We start from the raw sequence: 26,673 nt of genomic DNA, 5'->3' as shown, positions 1-26,673 counted from the left end.
CACTGGGCCTCGATCTCGCCTGTCTCGCCACCGACCCCTGGCCCACGTCCTGCCTCTGGCCTGGAACGCCCTCCCTCCTCAAATCCCACTCTCCCCTACTTCAGAGGCTTATTGAAGGCACATCTCCTCCAAGAGACCTTCCGAGATTAAGTCCCTCTTTCCTCTCCTCCTACTGCATCTCCCCGACTTGCTCCCTTTGCTCTTCCCTCCTCCGAGCCCCACAGCACTTACGTCCATATCTTTCATTTTATTTATTTGTACTGACGTCTGTCTCCCCCAGCTCTAGACTGTAAGCTCTTGGTGGGCAGGGAATGTCACTATTATTGTTGTATTGTACTCCTTGTTCTCAGCAGAAGAAAGGGTTGGCTTTCCGGCTCTGGTCCCCTCTCCGTGGACCACCCCTGCTCCGCGGCTGCCGGCCCCCAAGGCCGGGGTTGATGCGAGCAGAGCTTCTGCTCTCCAAGTCCCTGCTCGCCCTCCTCCTCATCTTCGCCCCACTCCACATGGTCTTTCGCGGGCCTGCCAACTCGACGCCCGCACCTGGCCCAAGATCAGCTAGAAAGACGCCAAACTCAGGGCAGTGGCCGGCGAGACCTTCTGACGGGTGGCTCCGGTGACCGGGGTCGGATGTCTGCAAGTCCACCACTGAAAGACCACACTGTGCAGAACGCTGGGGTGAGTGCCTACTTTGTGCAAGTAGCGAACGCAGTGGGTGCCTGTGTGCAGGACACTGTGTTGGAAGCCAACTGTGTGCAGAACACTGCAAGGGATGTCAGGGGAAGCAGCGTGGCTCAGTGGAAAGAGCCTGGGCTTTGGAGTCAGCGGTCATGGGTTTGAATCCCGGCTCTGCCACTCGTCAGCTGTGTGACGGTGGGCAAGTCACTTAACTTCTCTGTGCCTCAGTTACCTCATCTGTAAAATGGGGATTAACTGTGAGCCTCACGTGGGACAACCTGATTACCCTGTATCTACCTCAGTGCTTAGAACAGTGCTTGGCACATAGTAAGCGCTTAACAAATACCAACATTAAAGTGTGCAAAGTACGGTCCTGGAAGTCCACTGTGGGCAGAGCGATGCAGCGAGGCCCACTGTGTGCAAAGCACTGAATGGGATATCTAGTGTTTGAAAAGTATCTAGAGTTCAGAAAGTCCACTGTGTGTAGACCACTCTACTGGATAATGATAATTACTATTATTATTATGGTATTTGTTAAGCGCTTGCTCTGTGCACGAGGTAGTTTGTCCCACGTGGGGCTCACAGCCTTCGTCCCCATTTTACAGAGGAGGTAACTGAGGCCCAGAGAAGTAAAGTGGTGTACCCAAGGTCACCCAGCAGACAGGTGGCGGAGGGGGTTTAGAACCCACGTCCTCTGTCTCCCATTGCTCTGTTCTTTCCGCCAAGTCGCGCTGCTTCTGCAAAGTGCCGTAGAAGTACTGGGAGCCCGCTGTGTGCGCAGCACTGTACTGAGCTCCTACTGTGTACTGTCCTGAATGACTCGGAAAGACCCGCTGCTCTCCAGAGTCTAGTGGCTGGGGGGAAAGAGGGACCAGGGGGCGACAGCTTTACAGCCTTTTCCAGTAGGAAGAAGCGGTGCGGCAGGAGGCCAGTACGGACCCCCGACCCCCGAGCCGGAGAGACGGTTTCTGGGGGAGCCCTGCGGGGGCCAGGGGCGTCCTGGGGCCGGGGGTGGGCATTACCCCGCGTCCCCGCTCCTCCTTCTAGTTTCTGCTCCTGGTTCAAATGCAGCTGACTCGGGGGGTCCCAAGAAATCGAGGTGGGGATCAGGAAACACATGTTGGAATGGACATTCCCCTTCTCCTCCCCCACAAAGCTCAGGGTTGGCTGGTACATCGCTTCAGAGAACTCCAGGAAGGTCCAGAAAACGGCGGAGGGGCTTGGCTGACTCCACTTCGAACTTCGTGACATTTTAAAACTGGAGACTAATATCACGATCACCGTGTCCCCCTCCGAGGACGCATCCTTCACACTGTAAGCTCGTCGTGGGCGGGGGACCCGTTTACCAACTCCGTTGTATTGAACTTTCCCAAGCGCTTAGCACAGTGATCTGAACACTGGAGGCTCTCAATAAATTCTATTGGGGATGACAGCCTGCCCTCAGTGGACCAGGTACCATAGGTTTTCGGAAGGCGCATCCCTCCCTCCGACGTTACAAGTAATAATGATGACGATGGTATTTGTTAAGCGCTTACTATGTGCCAAGCACCTTTCTGAGCACTGGGGTAGTTCCAAGGTAATCAGGTTCAGTGCTCTTACCTACCTGGGGCTCACGGTCTTAATTCCCACTTTCGGATGGAGCAACTGAGGCACAGAGAAGTCGAGTGACTTGCCCAAGGTCACACAGCAGACAAGTGGTGGAGCCGGGATTAGAACTCTGACTCCCAAGCCCGTGTTCTGGCCCACTGTCATGCTAAGTGTCTCTCAACTTATTCTTGGGAGAACTGTTTATCCCTTCCGTGGAGCAAAACAGACTCGACCCGGAGAAGCTGAAGCGACCCCTTCCCAACGACCCTTCCCCAGCCACGGGCGCCTCGTCGGCTGCGGCCGCGTCCACGGTGGGGGTGGGCGAGGACAGGCGACCGAGGGACACGTTGGAAATCCGCCCCAGGGGCGAGGGACCCAAGGTCGCCCTCGGCCACGGCACGGGGCCCATGGAGAAGCAGCATGGCCTAATGGTTAGAGCCCAGATGGACACCTCTGGGTGTAAGACTGGACGGGGGCTGTGCTGGCGATGGGGGACAGACAAACTGGACAACTCTAGGTGTAGGACTGCATGGGGGGCTGTCCTGGGGGTGGGGGGCAGCCCAGCGGACGCCTCCGGGGGTAGGACTGGATGGGGGGGCTGTCCTGGGGATGGGGGACGGACCAGAGCCCGGATGGCCCCGCCGCGGGGATGGAGGAGGGATGCCCCGGCCCTAGGGCTCGGCTGCCCTTGCGCCTGCTCTCCCCGGGCAGAAGGCTTTCCCTGTTGCCGTCGACCCCTCCCCTAATTTCAGGAGCTGCAAATCCGAAGGAGCGACCCAGCGGCTTTCCTCAAAGATGCCCCCCCTTCCCCGCCCCCGGGCCCCGGCCTCCTTCAGCCCCTTCGGTCTCCCTCGGAGCGCAGCACCTGATGGGAGGGTCTCCCTCCTCCCGGGCCGGGGGCTCGGGACCCAGGATCTCCGCTCTCTGAGGGTGGGCGGCCGTCGAGGCGCGGCCCCAGTGGGTGGGTCTGATAAACGGCGGGGGACGGAGGGAGGACACGGAGGGTATCGGTCGCCTCTGACGTGCCACGGCCCCGAACGCCAGCGCTCCGCGGAGGGCCAAGCGCGGGGCTCCTCCCTCGGCTCCACCCCCACCGCCTCCTCCTGGTCCTCCTGGTCCTCCTTCACCTTTCTCCCTTCTTCTCTCCCTCTTATTTCTTCCCCTCTTTCCTCCCTCATCCTCTCCATGCTCTTCTTCTCCCCCTCTCCTCCTCCCCTTCATCCATCTCTGCCTCTTCCTCCTCTCTCCTTTTCTCCCGTCTTCATCCTCCTCCATCCACCGCTTCCTTTTCTCCCTTCTCCTCCTCTCGCTCTTTCCCCCCTCCTCCCCTCCACTCTCTTTTCCCTTTTCCTCCCCTCCCCACCCTCCTCTTCTTCCATCCCTTCCTTCTCCACTTCTCTTTACGCACCTCTCCCTTTTCACTCTCCTCCTCTCGCTCTCGCCCCTTCCTCCTCTCCATCTTCTTTCCCCTTTTCCTCGCCTCTCCACCCTCGTCTTCTTCCATCCCTTCCTCCTCCACTTCTCTTTACGCACCTCCCTTTTCTCTCTCTCCTCCTGTCGCTCTTTCGCACACCTCCTCCCCTCCATCCTCCTCTTTTGCCTTTTCCTCCCCTCTCCACTCTCTTCTTCCATCCCTTTTTCTTCCACTTCTCTTTACACACCTCTCCCTTTTCTCTCTCTCCTCCTGTCGCTCTTTCACACCTCCTCCCCTCCATCCTCCTCTTTTGTCTTTTCCTCCCCTCTCCACTCTCTTCTTCCATCCCTTTTTCTTCCACTTCTCTTTACACACCTCTCCCTTTTCTCTCTCCTCCTGTCGCTCTTTCGCACACCTCCTCCCCTCCATCCTCCTCTTTTGCCTTTTCCTCCCCTCTCCACTCTCTTCTTCCATCCCTTTTTCTTCCACTTCTCTTTACACACCTCTCCCTTTTCTCTCTCTCCTCCTCTCGCTCTTTCACACCTCCTCCCCTCCATCCTCCTCTTTCCCCTTTTCCTCCCCTCTCGACCCTCCTCTTCTCCCATTTCCTCCTCCCCTTCTCTTGAGGCGCCTCTCCCTTTTCTCTCTCTCCTCCTCTGGCTCTTTCACCCCTCCTCCCCTCCACCCTCCTCTTCTTCCATCCCTTCCTCCTCCCCTTCTCTTGAGGCGCCTCTCCCTTTCTTCTCTCTCCTCCTCTGGCCCTTTCACACCTCCTCCCCTCCATCCTCCTCCTTCCCCTCTTCCTCCCCTCTCCGCCCTCCTCTTTCTCCACCTCCCCTTCCTCCTCCTCGACCTCTCTTTGCGCCCCCTTCTCTTTTCCCTGCGGCCTCCCCGCCCCCCGTCCCCAGCCCGCCCCCGCCCCGGCGTCCCCCTCCGGTCATCATCGGGGGCGGGTGGGGGGGCGGTCGTCCGCGGTGCCCGGCGGTCTTTATTGGCCCCGGGCCGGGGGTCCCGGGGCGGGCGCGAGAGGGGGGCGAGGCCGCCCGGAGGCGGAGACGGGGGTCGGGCCCCGGGCTCCGTAGTAGACGGCCGGGTCCCGGCGGCCGAGGCAGGCGGGGGGCTGGTAGCAGCCGGCGAGGCGGGGGGCGTCGGGCCGGGGGTGACGCCGCCCCAGGGCCCGGAGGGCCAGGGCGGCGATGAGGCCCAGGGTCTGGCGGCGTTCGTGGCCCATGAGGCAGACGGTGCTGCCGTCGACGACGGCCCGCAGGGTCATCAGGTAGTCGTACTGGCTGCGCTCCTCGCCGACGAAGTGGCTGCGCAGGTAGGACTCGAGGCGACGCTGCTGCTCCGCCACGTCGGGGAAGTCGATGAAGAAGCGCGAACACATGTAGCGCTCCAGGGCGCGGATCTCCGCCCCGTCGGCCGCCCGGTAGCCGCGGACCAGCAAGTGGCAGTATTTGAGCAGCCCCCCTCCGCGGATCTCCTCGGGCTGCCGGGTGGCGATCAGCCGGCCGCGCAGGTGGCCCAGGGCCCGCTCGAAGTCGCCGTAGACGCTCTCGGCCACGACGGCCGGGCCGGGCGCGGGGGGCGAGGGTCCGGGGGGCCAGGGCCCGGGGGGCGAGGGCCCGGGGGGCCAGGGCCCGGGGGGCCAGGGCCCGGCCCCGGGGGCGACGGGCGGAGGGGCCAGCAGCGGGTCCAGCACGATCTGGAACGAGTCGACGCTGAACTCGAACTGGCGGCGCAGGGAGTCGACGAATTTGAGCTCCACGTTCTTGCCGCGGTTGTTGCACAGCGAGATGAGGCTCCAGCGGTCGCCGTCGGCGCACACCTTGACCAGCTTCTGCACGTAGGCCTCCTTCATGGTCTGGGCCGTGATCTTGTCCCTGCGGACCCCGGCCGGCAGGAAGTCGCGCAGCCCGCGCAGGACGGCCTCCTTGACCACCTGGAAGTCCCGCTCGCCCGGCAGGCGCACCCCGAAGATGATGTCCAGGTCCTTGCAGCCGCGGCCGTCCCGGGGGACCAGCACGTAGCTGGCCGTGGAGCCGTTGAGCCGCACGTCCCGCACGGCGATCTGCTTCTGGCGCAGCCGGTCCCGCACGGCCAGCACGATGGCGCGGGGCTGCACCTCCAGGGTGGGGAAGTTGCCCCGGCCGTGGATGGGCACCGCCGCCGTCAGCACCTGCTCCAGGGTCCCCACCTGCTCCCGGCTCAGCCGTCGGAACCGGCGGCCCGGGGGCTCCGACATGGCGGGCGCGGGGGGGCGGGGGCGCCGCTGGAAGCGGGGGGGGACACACGGTCAGGCCGTCGCGGGGGCCCGGCCCCTCGGCTTCTGCCTACCCCGGCGCTCGGCACAGGGCCTGGCGCCTAGTAAGCGTTCAGCAAACCCCATTACTGAGCCCCGTGGGGGACGGGGACTGTGGACGACCCCATTGGCTTCTACCCCAGCGCTCAGAACAAGGCCTGGCACCTAGTAAGCGTTCGGCAAACCCCATTACTGAGCCCCGTGGGGGACGGGGACTGTGGACGACCCCATTGGCTTCTACCCCAGCGCTTAGAACAAGGCCTGGCACCTAGTAAGCGTTCGGCAAACCCCATTACTGAGCCCCGTGGGGGACGGGGACTGTGGACGACCCCACTTGTTTCTATCTACCCCAGCGCTTAGAACAGGGCCTGGCACCTAGTAAGGACTCTGCAAACTCGATTTTTGAGCCCCGAGGGGGACGGGGACTGTGTCCGACCCCATTGGCTTCTAGCTACCCCAGCGCTTAGAACAGGGCCTGGCACCTAGTAAGGGTTCGGCACACTCGATCATCGAGCCCCACGGGACTGGCCTCCGCACACAGCAGCCGCTTAGCACATCCTCATCGTCGTCGTCGTCACGATGGTATTTGGTGAGCGCTTACTAGGTACCGGGCACCGTACTAAGAGCTCATCGGTTTGGATGCAGTCCCTGTCCCTCGTGGGGCTCAATAATTGAATTTGCTGAGCACTTACTAGGTGCCAGACCCCATTCTGAGCGCTGGGGTAGATACGCGTGGGACAACCTGATTACCTTGTATCTGCCCCAGCGCTTAGAACAGTGCTCGGCACGTAGTAAGCGCTTAACAATCCCATCGTTATTATTATTATTATTACAAGCAAATCGGGTTGGACGCAGTCCCCGTCCCACAGGGGGCTCACCGTCTTCAACCCCCTTTTTTGCAGATGAGGGAACGGGGGCCCGGAGAAGTGAAGTGACCTGCCCAAGGTCACCCAGCAGACACTGTGAGCCCGTCATTGGGCAGGGATTGTCTCTGTTGCCGAATTGTACATTCCAAGCGCTTAGTACAGTGCTCTGCACAGAGTAAGCGCTCAGTAAATACTATCGAATGAATGACTAGTGGTGGAGTCCAGATTAGAACCCAGGTCCTTCTGACTCCCAACCCCGTGTTCTATCTTCTAGGCCACACTGCTTCTCACTCGTTCGAGCGGGCCAGGCTTCAATCTCTCCCGGGGCAGCAGGGTGGAGCCTGGACCAGGGTGGAGGTCGGCTCTGAACCCAAAAGACGCCCCGGTCCTTCGGGAAGCGGAGTTGGGGTCGCCCATGAGGAAAGATCCCTCTTTTCTCCCCCCAGTCCTGCCAGAGGCCTGGAAGGATCAGCAGGAAAATGGTTTTCTACATTAGTGGCACCTCCTTTCCTCAGTGCCTATCGACTCTGCTATATGGTAATAATAATAATAATGATAATGTTGGTATTTGTTAAGCGCTTACTATGTGCCAAGCACTGTTCTAAGCGCTGGGGTAGACACAAGGGAATCAGGTTGTCCCACGTGGGGCTCACGGTCTTAATCCCCATTTTACAGATGAGGTAACTGAGGCACCGACTTGCCCAAAGTCACACAGCTGACAAATGGCCGAGCCGGGATTTGAACCCATGACCTCTGACTTCAAAGCCCGTGCTCTTTCCACTGAGCCACGATGGTACTCTCTCAAGCGTTTAATACAGGGCTCTGCACGCAAGAAGTTCCCAATAAATAGCATCGATTGGTTGATTGATTGGCCCGCTCCTCCCTCCCTCCCTCCGCCCGGCTCTGGAGCTGTCAGCGGGCAGGCTTGAGCCCTGACAAGGATCGGGGATGCAGGCTTGCGCCGTGTGGCTGACCTCCAGGAGCTGACAGTCTAGTGGAGAGTGCAGCGCACTGTACTAAGCGCTTAGGAGAGTACAATAACTGTAGCAGATGCAATCCCAGCCCTACAGGAGCCGACAGTCTCCTGGGTACAGAGCACTGGACGAAGCACTTAGGAGAGTACAATAGCATTAGTAGACCCAATCCCAGCTCTCCAGGAGTCCAGTGGGTGCAGAGCACTGGACTAAGCGCTTAGGAGAGTACAATAGCAGGAGTAGACGCAATCCCAGCCCTACAGAAGCTGGCAGTATCCTGGGTGCAGAGCACTGGACTAAGCGCTTAGGAGAGTACAATAGCAGCAGTAGACACAATCCCAGCCCGCTAGGAGCGGACAGTCTACTGGGAGCAGAGCACTGCACTGAGTGTTTAGGTGAACACAATAGTTGACAGACAGGATCCCTACCCTGGAGGAGTTGACAGTCTGGATGACTTGAGGAAAACCCCAGCTGGAGTTGTTGTCTGGTCAGTTTCCGATATTTAGGAAAATCCCACCCGGGGTGCCCAGGCCTGGGAGACTCCAAAGTGGATTTTCTCCCCCCTGAACTACCCGGTCTCACCTGTCGACTGGCCCACCTTCCACCTCCCCTGGTTCAAAACAGAACTTCTCCTATTCCCACCCAAACTCTGTCCTCCCCCCTGACTTTTCCATCACCGTAGGCAGCACCACCATCCTTCCCGTCTCACAAGCCCTTAACCTTGGTGTTGTCCTCGAAACATCTCTCATTCAGTCTGCATATTCAGTCTGTCACCAAATCCTGTCCGTTCGACCTTCCCAACTTGGCTAAAATCCACCCTTCCCTCGCCATCCAAACTGCTACTATGCTGATCCAAGCACTTACCCTCTCCTGCCTTGATTACTCCTTCATTCATTCATTCAACAGTATTTATTGAATGCTATGTGCAGAGCACTGTTCTAAGCGCTTGGAATGTGCATATCGGACTACATCCATCTCCTCGCTGACCTCCCTGCCTCCTGTTTTTTTCCCTTCCAGACTTTACTTCACTCTGCTGCCCGGATCATTTTTCTACCAAACCATTCGATCCATGTTCCCCTCTCCTCAAGAACCTCCAGTGGTAGCCATCCACCTCAGAAACAATAATAACGCCGTACCACTGGCTTTAAAACACTCGATTGGCTCGCCCCCTCCTACTTTACCTCGCTAATTTCCAATTACATTCCAGCCCACGCACTTTGCTCATCCAATACCAACCTACTCCCTGTACCTCAATCTCTTCCACCTCACTGCCAATTCCCTCCCTCTCCTTATCGGACAGATGATCGCTCTCCCCACCTTCAAAGCCTTAAGGAAGTCAGATCTCCAAGAGCCTTCCCTGACTCAGCTCTCATTTTCCCTTAATCATCATAATAATGTTGGTATTTGTGAAGCGCTTACTATGTGCTGAGCACCGTTCTAAGCGCTGGGGGAGATACAGGGTCATCAGGTCGTGCCACGTGAGGCTCACAGTCTTCATCCCCATTTTACAGATGAGGTCACTGAGGCCCAGAGAAGTGAAGTGACTGGCCCAAAGTCACACAGCTGACAAGTGGCGGAGCCGGGATTAGAACCCACGACCTCTGATTCCCAAACCCGTGGTCTTTCCACTAAACCACGCTGCTTCTCTGCTTCCCTTCTTTCACTCCCTTCTGCATCACCCTTTCACTAAGATTTGCACCCTTTATTCACCCCTCCCACAGTCCCGTAACACTTATGTACATATCCGCAATATAATTTGTATATATAATATAATCGGAGAAGCGGCGTGGCTCAGTGGAAAGAGCCCGGGCTTGGGAGTCAGAGGTCATGGGTTCGACTCCCGGCTCTGCCACTTGTCGGCTGTGTGACTGTGGGCGAGTCACTTCACTTCTCTGGGCCTCAGTTCCCTCATCTGTAAAATGGGGATTAAGACTGTGAGCCTCACGTGGGACAAGCCGATGACCCTGTATCTCCCCCAGCGCTCAGAACAGTGCTCTGCACATAGTAAGCGCTTAACAAATACCAACATTATTATTATTATTAATATTAATGTCTGTCCCCCATCTACTGTAGATTCAATGGTGGTATTTTTTTTTTTTTTGGTATTTGTTAAGCATTTACTATGTCCCTGTTGTGGGCAGGGAACATGCCTACCAACTCTGTTATCTAGCACTCGCTTGTGCTCTTAGTACAGTGCTCTGCACATGGTAAGAACTCAATAGCTATGACTGGTTGAGAGGTCTGAGCAGACAAGGATACTGGCCCCAGTTTGGGGAGGCCAGACGCCTCGATTCTAGGGTCACCGGCCTCTTGCAGGGGACAGTTCCTGGCTGACGGAACTTTTTTTTCCCCCGTAACAACAGCAGCAAGGACAGTGAGTATTCAGAAGCAACATGGTGCAGTGGATAGAGCAGGGGCCTGGGAGTCAGAAGGTTATGGGTTCTAATCCCGGCTCCGCCACTCGTTTGCTGTGTGACCTTGGACAAGTCACTCCACTTCTCTGGGCTTCAGTTACCTCATCTCTAAAACAGGGATTGAGACTGGGAGCCTCATGTGGGACAGGGACTGTGTCCAACCTGATTAATTACCTTGTATCTACCCCAGTGATTAGTACAGTGCCTGGCACATAGAAAGTGCTTAACAAATGCCACAATTATTATTACTATTAATACACGCCCTTATCAGTCTGTGGTTCAGCACTGGGGCTGAGTAGATACAGAGAAGCAGCATGGCCAGCAGATAGAGCACAGGTCTGGGAGTCTGAGGAACTGAGTTCTGACTCCACCACTTGTCTGCCCTGTGACCTTGGGCAAACATATCTCTGTGCCTCAATTAACTCATCTGTAAAATGGGGATGAAGACTGTGAGTCCCACATGGGACAGGATTTGGATCCAATCTGATTATCTTGTATCTACCCCAGCGCTTAGTACAAGGGCCCGGCACTTTAGTAAGCAACAAATACCATTAAAAAAGCAAATAGATTGGCCCCAGTCCCTGTCCCAGCCAGAGCTCATGGTCTAAGGGGGAAGGTGAATGGGGGGGGGGGTCTTCTCCCCTTTTACAGATGAAGGAACTGAGGCACAGAAAGGTAAGGTAGTTTTTCCGGGGTCACCCAGCAGGCCAAGGGAAGAGCTGGGACTTATTTCAACCTGAGTCTCCAGACTCCCAGCCCCATGCTGTCTTCTCTGGACCAAATGGGTGATGAAGAGGCTTGAATATGAGGTCTCTCTCTCTCTCTCGCCCCTTTTCCCCACTCCCACCAGGATGGGGACCAAAGGAGGGGTCGGGGGCCAAGGGCATCGGGTCTTCCCTGTCTGCTTAGAGACTGTGAGCTCACTGTGGAGGATCTGCAGGGCCTGTCTAAAAATCTCCCCTCCTCCAAGAGGCCTTCCCCGATTGACACCCAGCACATACTTGTGTCTGCCCAATAGCCAACCCTAGCAAGTATGTGCTCCAAACCTATTCTAAGCACTTGTGGACATAGTCTATTCTCCATTCAAATACTGATTCCCTTAGCTCATCCTGATGTGGTACTCTCCCAAGCGCTTAGTACAGTGCTCCACACACAGTAAGCACTCAATAAATGTGACTGACTGACTGAAAGTCATATGACTCTGGTTTTTCTGCTGTGTTTTGTTTGTTCAGATGGTATTTGTTAACTGTTTAAAGTGCTGGAGTAGATGCAAACTAATTAGTTTGGACACAGTCCGGGTCCCAAGACTCACAGTTCTTATCCCCCTTATACACAGAGAAGTGAAGTCGAGAAGCAGCGTGGCTCAGTGGAAAGAGCCCGGGCTGGGGAGTCAGAGGTCATGAGTTCTAATCCCGCCCCCGCCACTTATCAGCTGTGTGACTGTGAGCAAGTCACTTAACTTCTCCCTGCCTCGGTTCCCTCATCTGTAAAATGGGGACGAAGACTGTGAGCCCCGCGCTGGACAACCTGATTACCTGATATCTACCCCAGTGTTTAGAACAGCGCTTGGCACATAGTAAGCACTTAACAAATACCATCATTATTATTTGCCCAAGGTCAAACAGCTGACAAGTGGCAGAGCCAGGACTACACTACGCTGTTACTCCCTGGTTCTTCTTCGGGCTCCCAGCACAGAGGCGATCTGAGCACAGTAAACGTCCAATATGAATGTTGGTATTTGTTAAGCGCTTACTATGTGCAGAGCACTGTTCTAAGCGCTGGGGTAGATACAGGGTCATCAGGTGGGCCCACGTGAGGCTCACAGTTAATCCCCATTTTACAGAATGGGGAATACAGAATGGGGAGCCCAATCCAGTGCTCTGGGTATAGTAAGCACCTGGTCCAGTGCTGTGCACGCAGCAGGCGTCCAGTACAGCTCTCCGACCCGGGGGGTGCCCGGTCTGGACCCCCTCATCCAAGCCGATCCCCTCCCCCCGAAACCGTGCTTCCCCAAAGAGGACGAGGATGGAACTCACAGAGAGCGGCTGATCACTAAGCATGGAAAGCAGCTATCACGATGTTATATCACGAGTTATCACGATGACGCACGGGGTCCTTTGGCCAAGATAGGAATCGTCATCTTGTCGCCGATGGGAATCAGGAAGCGCCTAGGGAAAACTGCGGGGGATGAGAAGCCACAAGAGATTTCTCTTTTGAGGGGTGGGAAAGCCAAACCCGCCCAGGAGGACGCCCCTGCTCCCAACCCCTTGAGAACCTGACTTCAGGCTCCTACTCCAAGAAATGGAAAAACCAGCATTCATTCATTCATTCAATAGTATTTATTGAGCACTTACTCTGTGCATAGCACTGTACTAAGCGCTTGGGATGTACCATTCGGCAACAGATAGAGACAATCCCTGCCCAGTGACGGGCTCACGGTCTAATCGGGGGAGACAGACGGCAGAGCAAAACAGAACGAAACAAAAACAAGACAACATCATCATGATTCATTGACAGAATAAATAGGGTAATAAATAATATATACGAATGAGCACAGTGCTGAGGGGAAGGGGAGGAGCAGAGGGTGGGGTGGGGAGGGGAGGGGGAGCAGAGGGAAAGGGGGCTCAGCTGAGGGGAGGTGAAGGGGGAAGGGGGAGGAGCAGAGGGTGGAGGGGGAGCAGAGGGAGAAGGGGGGAGCTCAGTCTGGGAAGGCCTCTTGGAGGAGGTGAGCTCTCAGTAGGCTCTCAGTACCTAATAAGTACCTCAGTCCCCCCTTCACCTCTCCCCAGCTAACCCTCTTCTCCCCCCCTTCCCTCTGCTCCTCCCCGTCTCCCGTCCCCTCCCCTCAGCACTGTACTCGTCCGCTCGACTGTATATATTTCCGTTACCCTATTTATTCTGTTAATGAAATGTCCATCGCCTCGATTCTATTTAGTCGCCATCGTTTTTACGAGACGTCCTTCCCCTCGACTCTATTTATCGCCATCGTTCTCGTCCGTCCGTCTCCCCCGATTAGACCGTAAGCCCGTCCAAGGGCAGGGACCGTCTCTATCTGTTACCGATTTGTCCATTCCAAGGGCTTAGTACTGTGCTCTGCACATAGTAAGCGCTCAATAAATACTATTGAATGAATGAATGAACAGAGCTTGGTACATAGTAATCGCTTACCAAATACCATTATTATTATTATTGTTATCATTCTGGGCCCAGGGCAGAGGTAGACAGGGGCAGAGGTGCTGCCCATACTGGCCCAGGGCCCCTACGGGCCCGAGGACACCCTTTGCCCAGCCTCTGGTTTCCATCAGCCAAAGCTCCCCGAGGCCCACGGGCCTGCTCCTCGGCAGGACACGGCCTTCCGTCAGGAAAGATCCGATTTTGGCCTCAGCGGGACCTACAGACTGGAATCTTTTTGTGGGCGGGGAACATTTCAGTTCTATTGGACTCTCCCAGGTGCTTACTACAGCGCTCTCTGCACACAGTAAATGCATTGATTGATAGTGCAAAAGAGCCTGGGTCTGGGAGTCAGGAGACCTGGCTTCTCATCCCGGCTTGCCTGCTCTGTGACCTTGGACTGGTCCCTTACCCTCTCCAGCCCCATTTTCCCCAGTTTCCAGTGGGGACTAAATACCAGTTTAAGCAGCGTGGCTCAGTGGAAAGAGCCCGGGCTTGGGAGTCAGAGGTCGTGGGTTCTAATCCCGGCTCCACCACTTGTCTGCTGTGTGACCCTGGGCAACTCACTTAACTGCTCTGTGCCTCAGTTACCTCATCTGTAAAAATGGGGATTAAAAAATGTGAGCCCCACGTGGGACAATCTGATTATCCTGAATCTACCCCAGCGCTTAAAACAGTGCTCTGCACAGTGTAAGCGCTTAACATATACCATAATGATTATGATTATTACCAGTTCTTTCTCCCTCTTACACTGTGAGTCCCATGCAGGAGCGGGACCGTGTCTGACTCCATTATTTTCTGTCTCGGTGCTTAGCACATGGCTTAGGGGAAGCAGCGTGGCTCAGTGGAAAGACGCCTGCGCGTCAGAGGCAGAGGTCATGGGTTCGACTCCCGGCTCTGCCACTCGTCAGCTGTGTGACTGTGGGCAAGTCACTCAACTTCTCTGTGCCTCAGTTACCTCATCTGTGAAATGGGGATTATGTGGGACAACCTGATCACCTTGTATCCCTCCCCGCCCTTAGAAAGGTGCTTCGCACATAGTAAGTGCTCAACAAATACCACTATCATTATTATTATCATCATTATATTCATTCATTCTGTCATATTTATTGAGCACTTACTGTGTGCAAAACTGTACTAAACTTGGGAAAATACAATATAATGATAGACACATTTCCTCCCCACAAAGAGCTTACGCTCTAGAGGAAATTATTATTATTATTATGGTTATAATCATTAATTCATTCAATCGTATTTATTGAGCACTTACTGTGTGCAGCACACTGTATTAAGTGCTTGGAAAACCCTCTTCTCCCCCTTTCCCTCTCCTCCTCCCCCTCTCCCATCCCACCCCCTCAGCACTGTACTCGTCCACTCGACTGTATATATCTTTACCACCTTATTTATTTTGTTTACTTTGTTTAATGAGATGTACATCACCCTGATTCTATTTAGTTGCCATCGTTTTTATGAGATGTTCTTCCCCTCGACCCTCTTTATCGCCATCGCCCTCGTCCGCCCGTCTCCCCCGATCAGACCGTGAGCCCGTCAGACGGCAGGGACCGTCTCTATCTGTTGCCGACTTGTTCATTCCAAGCGCTCAGTCCAGTGCTCTGCCCATAGTAAGCGCTCAATAAATACTATTGAATGAATGAATGAATGGAAAGTTCACTTAGCAACAAATAGAGACAATCCCTGCCCAACAATGGGCTCAAGGTCCAGAAGCGGGGAGACGGTCTGGAAGGGGAGAAAAGTTTCAACTGCGTGGGCCGGGAATCGAACCCGGGTCAGCTGTTTGGAAGACGGCTAGGCTGACCCTTCTATCCCCAATGCCTCATATACAATAATGGTACTTGTGAAGTGCTCACTATGTGCCAAGCACCGGGGTAGATACAAGGTAGTCAGGTTGGACACGGTCTCCGTCCCGCCCGGGGCTCCCAGCCTCCATCCCCATTTTCCAGATGAGGTCGCTGAGGCCCAGAGAAGTGACTTGCCCAAGCAGACACGTGGCAGAGATGGGATGAGGCCCCAGTCGTCATCATCATCTGCCCATCCTCCACGCCGCCAGACCCTTGTCCAGCGCCAGTGACCGGCGGGGAGCTCCCTCCAGCCCCTTCTCCCGGGGGTCCCACCTCCCTCCAGGCGGCCTCTGGGTTGGGGGGGCTCTCTTTTTCTGCCCCCCCCCCCGGGTCCCCCCCTCGTGCAGCTCGTGCTCCTACCTGCTCGGGGGGCGGTTTGCAGGCCCGTGGGGTCAGGGGTGGACCTGGGCCGGCCAGGCCTCACCGGGTCCCCGAAGAAGGGCCCGGCCGAGGGCCGCGGGGCGGGAGTGGGGGGCTACTGCCGGACCCTCGGGGGCGCGCCCCGGCCCCTGGCCCCGGGCGTGGGCGGGACGGGACCCCCGGCCCTCTCCGCAAGGGGGGCGGGGGGCAGCCCCGGCTCGGAGAAGGGTTGACCCCAGTCCCCCCTGGGCCCCGGCCCCCGGCCCCGCTTGGTTGGGCCAGAGACGATCCAGCCGCTCCGGCCACTGGCGAGCCCTGCCTGGGCTTCGGGGGTCCGGGGTGGGGGGCGGGGGGACCCACGTCACAATCACTAAGCCGGTGACACCCTCCGCCCCCCATGCCCACCCCCAACCCCCTGTCTGTCCGTCTGTCTGTGTCGGGGACACCCGTCGGGCTGGGGGACCTTCCTCCTTCACTCATTTCACTCAATCCATCGCATTTATTGAGCCCTTACTCTGTGCCGAGCACTGTACTACGCGCTTGGAAATCATGATGATAACGACGGTAATAATAATAACGATGTCAGTATTTGTTAAGCTCTTACTAGGCGCAGAGCCCTGTTCTAAGCGCTGGGGGAGATCCAGGGTCATCGGGTTGTCCCGATGTGAGGCTCACAGTTAATCCCCATTTGACCGATGAGGTCACTGAGGCCCCGAGAAGTGAAGTGACTCGCCCACAGTCACACAGCTGACGAGTGGCAGAGCCGGGATTCGCACCCATGACCTCTGACTCCCAAGCCCGGGCTCTGTCCACTGAGGCCACGCTGCTTGTCAAACGCTTCTCACAAAACGCCCACCCCCACAATCTCCCACACAATTCCTCCCCCCCCCCCCCCCACTTCATTCAGAGCCGCGGGGGTTAGTGGAAAGAGCCCGGGCTTGAGAGTCAGAGGACCTGGGTTCTAATCCCGGCTCTGCCACCTGTCATTCATTGCTTCATTCGATAGTATTTATGGAGCGCTTACTATGTGCAGAGACTTTACTAAGCGCTTGGAATGGACAATTCGGCAACTGATAGAGACCCTCCCTGCCCGACGACGGGCTCACTTGTGTGCTCTGTGACCTTGGGCAAACCACTTCACTTCTCTGGGCCTCAATTCCCTCATCTGTAAAACGGGGATGAAGACTGTGAGCCCCACGTGGGATACCTTGAATACCTTGTATCTACCTCAGCGCTTAGAACAGTGCTTGGCACATGGTAAGCGCTTAGCAAATACCGTCGTCATTGCTATTATTATAAACTGATTACCGTGTATCTACCCCAGCGCTTAGAACAGTGCTTGGAACGTCGTAAGTGCATAACAAACTCCATCATTGTGATTATTATTATTATTATTATTATTGTAATCTAATCGTTTAGACCGTGATACCGTTTTGGGGCAGAGATTGTCTCTGTTGCCGAATTGTCCATTCCAAGCGCTTAGTACAGTGCTCTGCACATAGTAAGTGCTCAATAAATACTATTGAATGAATGAATTACCTTGTATCTACTCCAAAGTTTAGAACGGCGCTTGGCACGTAGTAAGCGCTTAACCAATACCATCATCATCATTATTACTATGATTATTGTAACCTGATTACCTTGTCTCTACCCCAGCGCTTAGAGCGGTGCTTGGCATATAGTGAGCGCTTAACCAATACCATCATTATTATTATTATTCAGTCTTATTTATTGAGCGCTGGCTGTGTGCAGAACACTGGACTAAGGGTTTGGAAAAGTACAATCCCACAGCGAAGAGAGACAATCCCTGCCCGCCACGAGCTCACAGTCCAGAGGGTGGGGGAGAGACAGACTTAAATACAAGCAAACGGGCATCGATATAAAGAAATAAAATTATAGATAGATACATAATAACCCTCCCCAACGCAACTCCCTCCATTCATTCATTCGATCGTGTTTATTGAGGGCTTACTGTGTGCAGAGCACTGTACTGAGCGCTTGGAATGGACAATTGGGCAACAGATAGAGACCATCCCTGCCCAACGACGGGCTCACAGTCGCGACCTCCTCTTGCACACATTCTTGCACACATACCACCGCCCCCCTCGAATACCCGAACTCACCGAGGACACTTCTAGGCGCCCCCCTTCCTGGACCCCACTTGTCTTCCCGCCCCCGACCCTCTACCCTCGGGCTGGGGGAGCCCCCCGGGACAGCCCCTCTCCCTCCCTCTGCCCTTTTGCCCCCTTCCTCTTCTCCCCTCGGGGCATTGGAGGTAGGGGGGTCCTGGGGCTGCGGGAGATGCGGGGGGCTGCAAGGAGGGGAGAGGGGCAGGGGGAGGGGAAGGGGAAGGGGGGCAGGGAAACCCCCAGCCCAGCAGGGAGGAAGGAGATGGAGACGGTTGGGGGAGTGGGGTGGAAGGGGCAAAGGGAAGAAAGGGGTGGGAGGGATTGGAAGGGGGGGTTCCGTGGAGGGGGGGGGCTGGGGCTGCAGGGGCAGGGGGGAGGAGCAGGGGGAGGGGAGAGAGGGGCGCGGGGCAGGGAAACCCCCAGCCCAGCAGGGAGGAAGATGGAGACGGAGACTGTTGGGGGAGGGACTTAGAAGGGGCAAAGGGAGGGGGGCGGGAGGGATTGAAGGGGGGCTCCGGGGAGAAGGGGGGAGGGGGTCCTGGGGCTGCAGGAGATGCCGGGGGCAGGGGGCTGCAGGGGCGGGAGGGGAGAGAGGGGCAGGAGAGAGCAAGGAAACCCCCAGCCCAGCCAGGAGGAAGGAGATGGAGATGGAGACGGTTGGGGGAGGGGGTTAGAGGGGGCAAAGGGAGGGGGCGGGAGGGATTGGAGAGGGGGCTCCGGGGAGAAGGGGTGGAGGTCCTGGGACTCCAAGGGCCGGAGCGGCCGCTGTCCACCGTCCTGATATCCCCGGTCCCCATCCCCTCCTCCTCCCCTCCCCCTCCCCAGCCCCTCGGAGCGTAAAGCTGTCGCCTTGGCAACGAGTGTTCTCCCGGAGGGCATCTGAGCATCGCCCATCCCCGGCCTGGACCAGCGGGAAGGGACAGGGGGCGGCGGGCTTCCAGGGGGCCGATCCAGCCCCCCTCTTCCTCTCCCCCTCTCCCTGTCCTCCAAACCCAGCAGGGAAATAACAATAATAATAATAATGTTGATATCTGTTAAGCGCTTATTCTGTGCAGAGCACGTTCTAAGCGCTGGGGGAGATACAGGGGCATCAGGTTGTCCCACGTGAGGCTCACAGTCTTCATCCCCAATTTACAGATGAGGGAACTGAGGCCCAGAGAAGTGAAGTGACTGGCCCACCGTCACACAGCTGACAAGGGGCAGAGCTGGGATTCGAACCCATGACTTCTGACTCCCAAGCCCGGGCTTTTTCCACTGAGCCACGCTGTTTGTCCCAAATTCTCTTTGGGTGTAATTTTTTAATGGTATTTTTTAAGCGCTTACTATGTGTCAAGCTATTTTCTAGGTGTATGTTTTTAGTGTAGTGCTTTGCACACAGTAAGCACTCAATAAATACCATTGACTGATTGACTGTCAGTTTCTAGAGGGAAGGAATCGCAGCTACTATTTCTATTATCCTCTCTCAAGCAGTCAGTACAGTGTCTGCACACGGTAAGCTCCTTCAGGGCAGGGATCATGTCTACCAACTCTACCGGACTTTCCTAAACACTCGGTTCAGAGCTCTGCACGCAGTATCCTGCAACTCATTTAGGATAGGGTTTGTGTCTACTGACTGCATTTTACTCTCCCAGACGCTCAGTACAGTGCTCGGCATAGTAAGCGCTCGATAAATACCGCTGATTGGTCGACAGGTTAATTGGAAGGCATGCCATGTGTGGTGATAATAATAATAATGATAATATTGGTATTCGTTAAGCGCTTACTATGTGCAGAGCACTGTTCTAAGCGCTGGGGGGAGAGACAGGGTAATCAGGTTGTCCCCCGTGAGGCTCACAGTCTTCATCCCCATTTTACAGATGAGGTCACTGAGGCACAGAGAAGTGAAGTGACTGGCTCACAGTCACCCAGCTGACAGGTGGCGGAGCCGGGATTCGAACCCATGACCTCTGACTCCCAAGCCCGGGCTCCTTCCACTGAGCCACGCTGCTTATGTGTAGAGACATCTTGGCCTCCCACCATGCTGAGAAGCAGCGTGGCTCAGTGGAAGGAGCCCGGGCTTGGGAGTCAGAGGTCATGGGTTCTAATCCCGGCTCTGCCACTTGACAGCTGTGTGACTTTGGGCAAGTCACTTCACTTCTCCGGGCCTCAGTGACCTCATCTGTAGAATGGGGATGGAGACTGTGAGCCCCACCTGGGCCAACCTGATAACCCTGTAACTCCCCCAGTGCTTAAAACAGTGCTTGGCACAGAGTAAGTGCTTAACAAATACCATCATTATTATTCTTGTCCTCTAGAAGATGGAGGCCAGAAAGGGACGGAAGGGCGATGGGCCTCAAGTCAGTATTTGCTGGCCTGACTTCACCTTGTGTCTACCCCAGCGCTTAGAACAGTGCTCTGCACATAGTAAGCGCTTAACAAATACCAACATTATTATTATTACCTTATTCTCCGGGCTCCAGGAACCAGGATGGGCCGGGAAATTCCAGTTGCTGTGGCAACACGGGGTCGAATTTCCCCGGCAACCGAGATCCTCAGGATCCCGCCGGTGACAGACCCTGGGCGGATGAGTCTGGTTGTCAAATGTGGTTTGGATCTCTTTCTCAGCCAGCTCTGTCCAGGCCTGGAGAAGGGTAGGGGTCCGGCTGGGGTCGGACTGGGGGGTCCCGGAGAAGGGCAGGGTCCTTTGCCCTAAGGTGACCAGGTCAGACTCTATTGTGTGAAGAGGGGAAAGGAGTCTGTGGGACTGGTTGAGAGCTTTCCCTGTTGTCCAACAGAAATAAATTCTAGACTGTGAGCCCATTGCTGGGTAGGGATTGTCTCTATCTGTTGCCAAATTGTACTTTCCGAGCGCTTATTGCAGTGCTCTGCACACAGTAAGCTCTCAATAAATACGATTGAATGAATAAAATGAATTATGGTTTTGATAAGCACTTCCTAGGTGCCAAGCACTCTATTAATAATAATAATGATGGTATTTGTGAAGCGCTTACTATGTGCAAAGCACTGTTGTGAGCGCTGGGAGATACAAGGTGATCAGGTTGTCCCTCGTGGGGCTCCCAGTCTTCATCCCCATTTTACAGATGAGGTCACTGAGGCCCAGAGAAGTTAAGCGACCTGTCCAAAGTCACACAGCTGACAAGCGGCGGAGCTGGGGTTAGAACCCATGACCCCTGACTCCCAAGCCCGGGCTCTTTCCACTGAGCCACGCTGCTTCTCTAAGCCCTGGGGTAATCCTTCACACATTTTTGGTATTTATTGAGTAGTTACTATGTGCAGAGCACTGTACTAAGCGCTCAGGAGAGTACTAAACAACAACAAAGAGATACATTACCTGCCCACAATGAGTTTATAGTCTAGAGGGGAGAGACAGACATTAAGGCCAACTCAGAGGAAGGCTCACGGGCCCGTGGGCCTGGAAGGCAGACAGTCCCAGCTCTCCCCAGCTGGGACAGAGACTGGGTCTCATCTGTGTCTACCCCAGCGCTGAGCACAGTGCTTTGACACTTGCCTTGGGCAAGTCACTTCCCTTCCCTGGGCCTCAGTTACCTCATCGGTAAAATGGGGATGGAGACTGTGAGCCCCACACGGGACAGGGACCTTGTTTTGCTGGTATCCACTCCAGCGCTTACTAGAGTGCCTGCCACTCAGTAACCACTTAACATATACCACAATTATTATTATTATATAAAATGTATAATATATAAAGGGAATCTTCATTTAATGGTATTTTTTGAGCGCTTACTGTGTGCAGAGCTTGGGAGAGTACAATACAACAATAAACCGACGTATTCCCGGCCCACAACGAGCTTATAATCGTATGCTATATAATTAATAATAATAATAATAATGTTGGTATTTGTTAAGCGCTTACTATGTGCCGAGCTCTGTTCTAAGCGCTGGGGTAGACATAGGGGAATCAGGTTGTCCCACGTGGGGCTCACAGTCTTAATCCCCATTTTACAGATGAGGGAACTGAGGCACGGAGAAGTGAAGCGACTTGCCCACAGTCACACAGCCGACAAGTGGCAGAGCTGGGATTCGAACTCATGAGCCCTGACTCCAAAGCCCATGCTCTTTCCACTGAGCCACGCTGCTTCACACATTATACTATGATAAAATATTATTACAATAATGACAATAATCTCCCCCGCAGTACGAAACCGTAGCCTCAGCTACGAAACCTCCGTGAAAGGGAGTCTATCGAATAACACCCGATGGGACGAAAGCTGGTGGCTCCGTTTTGCAGGGGAGGGCCCAGCTCCAAGCAGCTAAAGAGGAAGTTTTAGGTTGGGACAGTGGAGCCGGTTGACGGAGCTGAAGGACGGAGCTCGATGAATCACGATTTACATGACTCACATCAGCAACATCATTTCCCCGGGGGAGTGATTATAATTTCTCACTGACGAAGAAAGCTGTTGCGGAAAGCAGAGGGTCCAGATCTGCTCTGGGGTTTAGGAGCCGGGAGTGGCAGGGGAACCGAAAGGGAGGAAAAAAATATCCCCACCCCCACTTATCCTGTCTTCCCCACAATCTATCAGTCAATCAATCAATCGGTGGTCAGTCAGGCAATCAACCGGTGGCATTTAATGAGCGTTTACTGCGTGTAAGCGCTTGGAAGAGGACAATACAACAGAGTGGGCATGTTCACTGCCCGCAATGAGCTTACAGTTTAGAGGGAGAGACGTTATTAATCAATTAATCAATGGTATTTTTTGATTGCTTACTGAGTGCAGAGCACGGTACTAAACACTCGGGAGAGTATAACGCAACAGAATTAGTGGAACAGAATTAATACATTATTATCAATTAATCAATGGTATTTTTTGATTGCTTACTGAGTGCAGAGCACGGTACTAAACACTCGGGAGAGTATAACGCAACAGAATTAGTGGAACAGAATTAATACATTATTATCAATTAATCAATGGTATTTTTTGATTGCTTACTGAGTGCAGAGCACGGTACTAAACACTCGGGAGAGTATAACGCAACAGAATTAGTGGGCAAGTTCCCTGCCCGCAACGAGTTTACAGTCCAGAGGGAAAGACGGACATTTTCAATCGATTAATCAGTGGTATTTACTGGGCACTTTTTGTGTGCAGAGCACTGTGCTAAGCATTTGGGAGAATACAATACAAAAGAATGATTGGACATGTTCCCTGCCCACAACGAGCTTGCAGTCTAGAACACGAGTTTACAGTCTACAGTCTAAACCTAGGCCTGTTTCTCTGGGCAACAGGGTAGTTGATTCTTGGGATGCAGATTCTGTTTTAATGTTCACCATCAGAGGCATCATCAATTCGCCCAAAGGAGTCATCGGCTGAACACTTCGTGGGTGCGGGGCACTGTACTGAGCGTGTGGGAGAGCACAGCAGCCTCGAGACACACCTTCCCTGCTCCCAAGGAGCTTCCGCTCTAATGGGGGAATGGAACAGATGGAAATTTTCCACAAAGCGTGGGAGTAGGAGGAGGCACAAGGCTAGGACAGAGAGCTGCACGATTATATCAAGATGAAACATCAGAAAAATAAGTGAATGTGGAACTGACCGGATCTAACTTTGTAGGAGAAGCAGCGTGGCAATGGCTAGAGCCCGGGCCTGGGAGTCAAAAGGACCTGGATTCTAATCCCAGCTCCGCCACTTGCTTGGGCAAGTCACTTCACTTGTCTCGACTCAGTTTCCTCATCTGTAAAATGGGGATTGAGACTGTGAGCCCCATGCGGGACAGGGACTGCGTCCAAACCGATTTGCTTGTATCTACTCCAGCGCTTAGTACAGTGCCTGGAACGCAGTAAGAGCTTAACAAATACCAGAAAAAAAGTACATAAGGTGAATGAAAGGTGGCTGTCCGGTTGAGGGAGCTTGGGGTGTTGGGAATGACTTGGGGAAGGCTTCCTGGAGGAGATGGGCTCTCAGGAGGGCTGTGAAGGAAGGGAGACCTGGGAAGGTGTGGATTTGGTAGGGAGGGAGTCTGGGCTAGGGGAATGGTGTGAGCAAGGGATCGGAGGAGGAAGGGCCTCTTTGTCCAAATTGCTGGTCTCGATGAACGGAGTGGAGACGACGCCAAGACGGGGGAGGCAGGAGGAGAGCTTCAGGTGACCCTGGAAAACTGGGGAAATGATTTGGTAAAAAAAACAGGTGGCAGGAGCCACAGGAGCCACGGCGGGACCAGGGCCAGAGCCAGGGCGGGATCAGGGCCAAGACCAGGGCCAGATCAGGGCTGAGCCAGGGCCGGGACAAGACCCAGACTAGGATTAGGACCAAGAGCAGGACCTGGCCCAGGGATGGAAAACAAAACCCCCTACATGGGGCACGGACAGACCGGGAGATTCGGGAAGGCTGAAATGGTCAGGCATTCGTGAGTCAGCCATGAGTCAGTCATGAGTCAGTGAGACAATGTTGTTCTTTCAGGAGTCAACAGGGCCCTGCGATGCATCATCCGGTTGAAATTGCGAGTGGGAAGCCCCCCACTCCCCACCCCCTTTCCACACCCTCTCCCCTGCCAGACCCCCTCGGGGTCACACGGCCAATTTGGCCTCTGCTCTTTAGGGAAGCCACAGAGAAAGCACACAGGGTCGAGAAGCATGCAAAATAGTCTAAGCACTGGGGTAGATCCAAGATATTCAGGTTGGACCCAATCTCTGTCCCCCACGGGGCTCACAGACTTAATCCCCGTCTCTCCATTATACAGATGAGGAAACTGAGCCCTAGGGAATGAAGTGACTTGCCTAAGGTCACACAGCAGGCAAGGGGTGGAGCGGGGATTAGAACCCAGCTCCTCTGACTCTCAGGCTCGGGCTCTTCCCACTGGACCACACTGCTTCCCTGGCCTGCTGTGCGACAAGTTGCCTGACTTCTCTGTGCCTTAGTTTCCTCATCTGCAAAATGGAGATTCAGTATCTGTTCTCCTTCTTCTTAGGCAGTGAGCACCATGTGGGAGAGACATCGGGTCCATCCTGATCAAGTTTTATCTACTACAGTGCTTGCACATAGTAAGAGCTTAACAAAGTAATCGTTATTCTTTAGGAGACACTCACCCATCGACCGTACGCGTGTCGGTATTTATTATACGCAATGCAGAGTCGGAAACGTTGGTGAAGACGTAAGCCGGAGAAATCAGGTTCCACCCTGGATCCATCCCAGCACTTAGTACGGTGCCTGGCACGTAGTAAGTGCTCAACATTCATTCATTCAATAGTATTTATTGAGCGCTTTCTATGTGCAGAGCACTGCAGACACCATTAAAAAAAAACCAAGCAGGAGAGAACGTGGGAAGATTTGAGGAAGCACTTCTCGACGGATTGGTCCCAGGACACACGGTCCAGCTTCCACGGGAGGCCGGGGAAGGGATCTTCACTTCTGGACTGTAAGCTTGTTGTGGGCAGGGATCCTGTCTCCCAAATCCGCACATTGTACTCGATCAATCAATCAATCGTATTTATTGAGCACTTACTGTGTGCAGAGCACTGTACTAAGATCTTGGAAGAGTGCAGTATAACAGTTGGTACAATTGATCTCTGCCCACAAGGAGCTTACAGTCTAGACTGGGAGACAGACTTTTATTGGTCTGTGGATATGGACATAATAATAATAATGTTGGTATTTAAGCGCTTACTATGTGCAAGGCACTGAGGGATAGAAGGTGATCAGGTTGTCCCACGTGGGGCTCACAGTTTTAATCCCCATTTTATACAGATGAGGGAACTGAGGCACAGGGAAGTGAAGTGACTTGCCCACGGTCACACAGCTGACAAGCGGTAGAGCTGGGATTTGAACCCATGACCTCTGACTCCCCAGCCGGGGTTTTTTCAACGGAGCCACACTGCTTGCTATGGTGCTGAGGGAGGGTTGAATAAAGGGTGGAAATCCAACTTCAAGGGTGACGGAGAAGAGAGTGGGATGAGAGGGGACGATGGCTTAGTCGGGGAAGGCCTCATGGAAGAGACGTGCTTTAAAAAATAATAATAATAATGTTGGTATTTGTTAAGAGCTTACTATGTGCAGAGCACTGTTCTAAACGCTGGGAGAGATACAGGGTAATGAGCTTGTCCCATGTGAGGCTCACCTTAATCCCTATTTAATGTTAACGTTAGTATTTGTTAAGCGCTTACTATGTGCAAAGCACTGTTCTAAGCGCTGAGGGGATACAAGGTGATCAGGTTGTCTCACGTGGGGCTCACAGTTTTAATCCCCATTTTACAGATGAGGTGACTGAGGCACAGAGAAGAGAAGTGACTTGCCCACAGTCACCCAGCTGACAAGGGGCAGAGCTGGGATTCGAACTGGTGACCTCTGACTCCGAAGCCTGGGCTCTTTCCGCTGAGCCACGCCGCTTCTCATAATAATAATAATAATAATAATAATAATGGCATTTGTTAAGTGCTTACTAGGTGCAGAGCACTGTTCTAAGCGCTGGGGAGGATACAAGGTGATCGGGTTGTCCCCCATGGGGCTCACAGTTTTCATCCCCATATTACAGATGAGGGAAACTGAGGCCCAGTGAAGTGACTTGCCCAAGGTCACAGAGCTGACAATGGGGATGAAGACTGCGAGCCCCACGGGGGACAACCTCATCACTTGGTATCCCCCCAGCGCTTACAACAGTGCTTGGCACCAAGGAAGCGCTTAACAAATGCCATCAGTATTAATCAATACGACTGAGTGAGTGAAGTCTCTCTCTGTTACCGATTTGTCCATCCCAAGCGCTTAGTCCAGTGCTCTGCACATAGTAAGCGCTCAATAAATACGAATGAATGAAGGAAGGCATGAATGAATGAATGAGCGCGGACCATAGAGAGCGGGAGGGCGCCGGGCCGGAAGTTCGGCCAGCGCCGCTTCCGGAAGCGCCAGAGCGGCTTCCTGTGCCGCGCCCCCGCCGAGCCGGAAGTCGGGGAGACAAACAAACCGGCCGGGCCCGGCGCCG

General features: G+C 54.5%; 1 protein-coding gene across 3 annotated transcripts; it reads right to left on the bottom strand.

Annotated features, from left to right (window-relative positions):
* Window positions 1-4,630: 4,630 nt before the first annotated feature.
* TENT5D (terminal nucleotidyltransferase 5D) lies at window positions 4,631-17,802 on the bottom strand. Of its 3 annotated transcripts, none has more exons than XM_029067133.2 (3): window positions 17,746-17,802; window positions 12,269-12,400; window positions 4,631-5,948 (listed from the first exon to the last, which is right to left on the bottom strand). In XM_029067133.2, exons 2-3 carry the CDS (start codon window positions 12,290-12,292, stop codon window positions 4,665-4,667), a joined length of 1,308 nt encoding a protein of 435 aa, XP_028922966.1. In that variant the 5' UTR covers window positions 12,293-12,400; window positions 17,746-17,802; the 3' UTR covers window positions 4,631-4,664. The 3 variants fall into 3 exon arrangements, with proteins under 3 accessions (XP_028922966.1, XP_028922964.1, XP_028922965.1); XM_029067131.2 differs by lacking the exon at window positions 17,746-17,802 and adding an exon at window positions 15,623-15,952 and having other exon boundaries at window positions 12,269-12,410; XM_029067132.2 differs by lacking the exon at window positions 17,746-17,802 and adding an exon at window positions 15,623-15,952.
* Window positions 17,803-26,673: the final 8,871 nt, after the last annotated feature.

The sequence above is a fragment of the Ornithorhynchus anatinus genome, chromosome 6, assembly GCF_004115215.2.
Source record: "Ornithorhynchus anatinus isolate Pmale09 chromosome 6, mOrnAna1.pri.v4, whole genome shotgun sequence".
Classification (NCBI taxonomy): Eukaryota; Metazoa; Chordata; class Mammalia; order Monotremata; family Ornithorhynchidae; genus Ornithorhynchus; species Ornithorhynchus anatinus.
The sequence above is the reverse complement of the archived record's forward strand: the minus strand, read 5'-3'. Positions and strand labels throughout refer to the sequence as shown.

Bases quoted from the DNA above. Each gene is read 5' to 3' on its own strand.
- TENT5D (XM_029067133.2), bottom strand. From the start codon at position 12,292: ATGCTTAGTGATCAGCCGCTCTCT. The intron at 5,949-12,268 runs GTGAGTTCCATC...CCCCGCTTCCAG, and splicing joins TTAGTGATCAGCCGCTCTCT to CGGCGCCCCCGCCCCCCCGC.